Source organism: Atta cephalotes (assembly GCF_000143395.1).
Source record: "Atta cephalotes unplaced genomic scaffold scaffold00040, whole genome shotgun sequence".
NCBI lineage: Eukaryota > Metazoa > Arthropoda > Insecta > Hymenoptera > Formicidae > Atta > Atta cephalotes.
In genome coordinates this window covers 1217650-1221713 of record NW_012130104.1, presented here as the reverse complement: position 1 = coordinate 1221713, position 4064 = coordinate 1217650, and the positions used below count along the sequence as shown (strand labels likewise).

Sequence of the window (4064 nt, the reverse complement as noted above, 5' to 3'; positions counted from 1 at the left end):
ATATGCATTAAGGAATATTCAAAAATATTTCTGACATACATAAATGTATAACAGGTTTTTTCCGTGAGTTTCTTGTGAACTGTATAATTTACTTAAGATGTATAATAAATCAACAATTATATTTAAAATATATGAAAATTATTATGGAAAAATAGACGTACTGAATTATTATTTTTCGGTATTAATATATATATAATCAATTATCATCGACTTTTTTTTCTGTCTTTTAAATGTCTTCGATGCTTGAGAAGCAACTTCTCATGCATATATACGATTCATTATAAATATTCATTTAAAACGTAAATTTGTCTCTGTATTCTGTAACTCGCTTCATGTACAAAATCTACGAAACGATAATACAACGATATCATAGTTGTCATAACGAGTTATAGATTACAGAGGTTACAGATTTAAAGCAGAGCACTGATTTTTGCATAACGCATAACACATAATGCATAAGAAAATGAATCAAAGTTCTTCATTTCCTTCCTTTTCACAAAATAAAGAACTCTGATTGGTTGAATTTCATATGCTTTATGTGTTATGCATTAAGCAAGAGTTTGTGCTCCCTGTTTTATTCTGTAATTTTTAACTCAAATTGTCATTATAACGCCGATGTGCAATTTTTTTACAATAATAAAAGAGCGCAGTGGTGTATTATATGGCGTAACTGAGAATTACAGAATAGACCTGCTGATTCGACTTCAAATAAATAAAGATGCGTATAACGCAGCCGCACAACATGTGCAACTGAGTAAATATATATTAAATCACCTTAAATAATGTACATAAACAAACCAAACTCAACATATGAAACTCTCAGCGATACTGGAGACTTACATCCTAATATTTTTACAATACAAAAGACGCTATTGGAGTGCTTATGAATATACAAAACATATACCGACACATATTTTTACTGTAGGTATTCCCAACCGACTTTTGAAATGGTTGAAGATGCTCGTATCGCACTTATTATATATTCTGTAGCATCTTCTTTAACTTCAACAATCGTACGTATTTTCATCTGCTACACTTCATTAATGTATATACATCCAACATATAAGACTCACACTGTATTATTCTATCAGTAAATTAAAACAATCTCGGTACTCGCGTCTCCTCCTCTCTTTCTCTCTTTCCAATAAAATTTTGTACTATTTGTTTAATTATACTGAGAGAATAGCAACCGACTGCAATAGAGACTGTTCTCAAACGAAATCTCCATACAAAGCGTCGATGTGTTCAATCAATAAATTACATTAAAAAATATGAATGTCGGATATATGTATGTGTGTATACTTTAGAAGTTTTTATACCGTTACAGCAATCTGATATTCCGATAGGAATATTTTTGACATATTACCGTCGGTAGGGCGGATTTTTGTAATTGGTTTGCGTATAATTGTGCAAACTAGAATTCGCGAGCAAAACGTAGATGAATTCTGTCAAGATAGAATTTTATTCTCTCGCGTTTTCTTCTGCACAAAATGATGATCATTTTAAGCCCACTCAATATAGTTTCCTCCAAACATGATCAAGTCAAATAATCTTTATTTGTCATTATAATAAAACGGATAAAACGGATATACTTTAATGTCCATTTCAGCATTATTGTTGTTTTATTTATGTCCGTTTCAGATATAAATCCGAATAAAATCTAAAATTTAGAAAATAAATATTTTATCTTTAACGAATATTAATAATATATAATTAATAATATATGTCATGCTTATTTATATGTACAAAAAAAGTTATTCTCCCGATAAATACTGAATAATGATCCATAGAAAACACAATCGAGTGGGCTTTTCAAACGTGATCAAGGGCATGACAAATTCATGGTCCCGTATACTTTAATTTTTTTCCAAAGATGTTTCGACTAGATTTGATATATACTAACGTACTAAAATCGTGCCAGCGATACTTTAAACCTGCGCCATACCTGTATATGAGACAAGGCTTCGCGGAGTACAATGCCTCTCTATATCACACAGACTTACTTGAATTGTATACGTCGTAGGCATTATGCAAAAATCCTCTTCTTATATGTCATAATTATAATTTGACGTTATACAAAATAATAATTTATGAGACTAGTGTGTTTTTCTCTTGTAGTAGGCCTGCATGCTTTCGTGCTAGTATCTTCGCATTTTCGTGTGCTATTGGTTTACTCATAAACTAAAGGGTATAGGCACACAGTTAGCTTAGCTTTATACGTTTTGGTTGGTTCACATTAGATGCATCTGAAATTCAATTTGTGACTTGTACCGAATAAATTTTTACATAATAAAAAGATAACTAATTGTTAATAACTAAGAGATAATTAATTGTTCTAAGAACAATCAAATATCTATTGTATAATATGTAATGTGTCTTACCTCCATTGGATGTTGCCCCAAAGCTACTAATTAAAGAGTAATTTTGACTTTTCTGAAATAGAAACAATTATTTAATATTTCGTCATACAACATAAATAAAATCAATTTGCGAGATTATAATTATTATATAGATTATTAATATAATATATATAATATTTCAAAAAAAATATTGAGATTTTGTCCAAGGATCTCAATAAGAGCTCAATGACATCAATATAATAATTAATATATGCACTAAAGTCAGTAATCAATATATGTACTAACGTCTCCCATTACAGCTATTGGCGTAGTTCCAGTTGCAATAGCTACTTGGTGCTCTATTAAATAAAACATGTACTCGTCATAAAGTAATCTGATAAGATGAAAAGATCCAAAACTCGCAGCACTCCTCAAAGTGAGATCTCGGATAACCATTGAACTGTGGAAAGACATAATATATATTTTTACATTTAATTGAAAAAATATTCGCTAATACGATAGAAAAATATATACCTATAAAACGACCACTTAAGCAAAAATTGACGCGCAGCTTTAGCAAATGTTGGTTTCTCCTCGTGTGGTTTAAGCGCTTGAGTAACAACTCCTTTCAACCAGATCGCCCAATCTTCCAGTGAATTTTGTTGTTGTAATGTTACTTTAAAATCCGTTTCAAGACGTTGTACCATCCCATAGTCACATTGGCATACCCAGGATGCCTAAAAAGATGATTGCGTATGTTTCTTCTTCGTGAATATATTGCATGCATATAAATTAATATTAAGACAAAAAAGGAGAATTACTTAAAAATGTTTTAAGATGTCAACTTACTTGTTCTTGCACATTGTGAAAGTCAACGCGATTCAGGTCAGCTAACATTTGATTAATTTGACTAGAATTTTGAAGCACCGCTCGCGCGGCCTGTGCGAGATGATTTAATGATGTATAACGCCTTAAAGTTTGAGCAAAAGCTGACACTGCAGTTAACTGTAACCAAATATAATTATACTGCACATACTAACATTAACATATAATTTTTAACAATGATTAAAAAATTGTATAGAACTCTTCAATATTTAACAAATTAAAGATAATATCTCTTTATATCACACAGACTTACTTGAATTGTATATCGTCGTAGGCATTATGCAAAAATCCTCTTCTTATATGTCGTAATTATAATTTGACGTTATAATATCAGGGAAAATGAAAGTTGTTGCGATAATTAGTGTTATAATTTACAATATAATTTATAATTTACAATTAGTGTTATAATTTGCAATTGTGTGAAACAGAATTTTAAGTTATATATCTTATTAGTACACATGTGACTATACATGAAATGCGAGTTGCGACAACTTGCTTTATACAACAAGGTTATCGCTTCATTTCGGACAACAAACTACAATGGACGTGATAATATCCTTAATGATAGATGGTCTACATCTGGATTGCGACATAGGTACTCGCAGAATAAATTAAATTTCAATAACCCCCGTTTTTTTAATCGTTAAAAATGACTTTAAAGTAAATTGAAATGCGTACAATCGATAGAATTAACTCAATGTGACATTATTAAAGTATATATATATATATATATTTTTATTATTTGCGCATTAATTATCGCGACAACTCCTATTTACCCTGACATTGTCTTCAATATAATTTTTAGAAATATTTTGATATCTTTGATTCTCTCTCTCTCTC

At 30.1% G+C, this 4064-nt stretch overlaps 1 protein-coding gene across 1 annotated transcript in view; it reads right to left on the bottom strand.

Moving 5' to 3' along the window:
* Positions 1–2202: 2202 nt before the first annotated feature.
* LOC105622107 (DNA-binding protein RFX2) overlaps positions 2203–4064 on the bottom strand; it is a 12613-nt gene continuing 10751 nt past the window's right edge. The window contains exons 13-17 of the mRNA XM_012203539.1: positions 3189–3344; positions 2874–3076; positions 2646–2799; positions 2382–2433; positions 2203–2246 (exon numbers count right to left, since the gene is read on the bottom strand). Of these exons, the coding sequence (XP_012058929.1) occupies positions 2203–2246; positions 2382–2433; positions 2646–2799; positions 2874–3076; positions 3189–3344 (609 nt within the window). The remainder of the gene's footprint in view (positions 2247–2381; positions 2434–2645; positions 2800–2873; positions 3077–3188; positions 3345–4064) is intronic.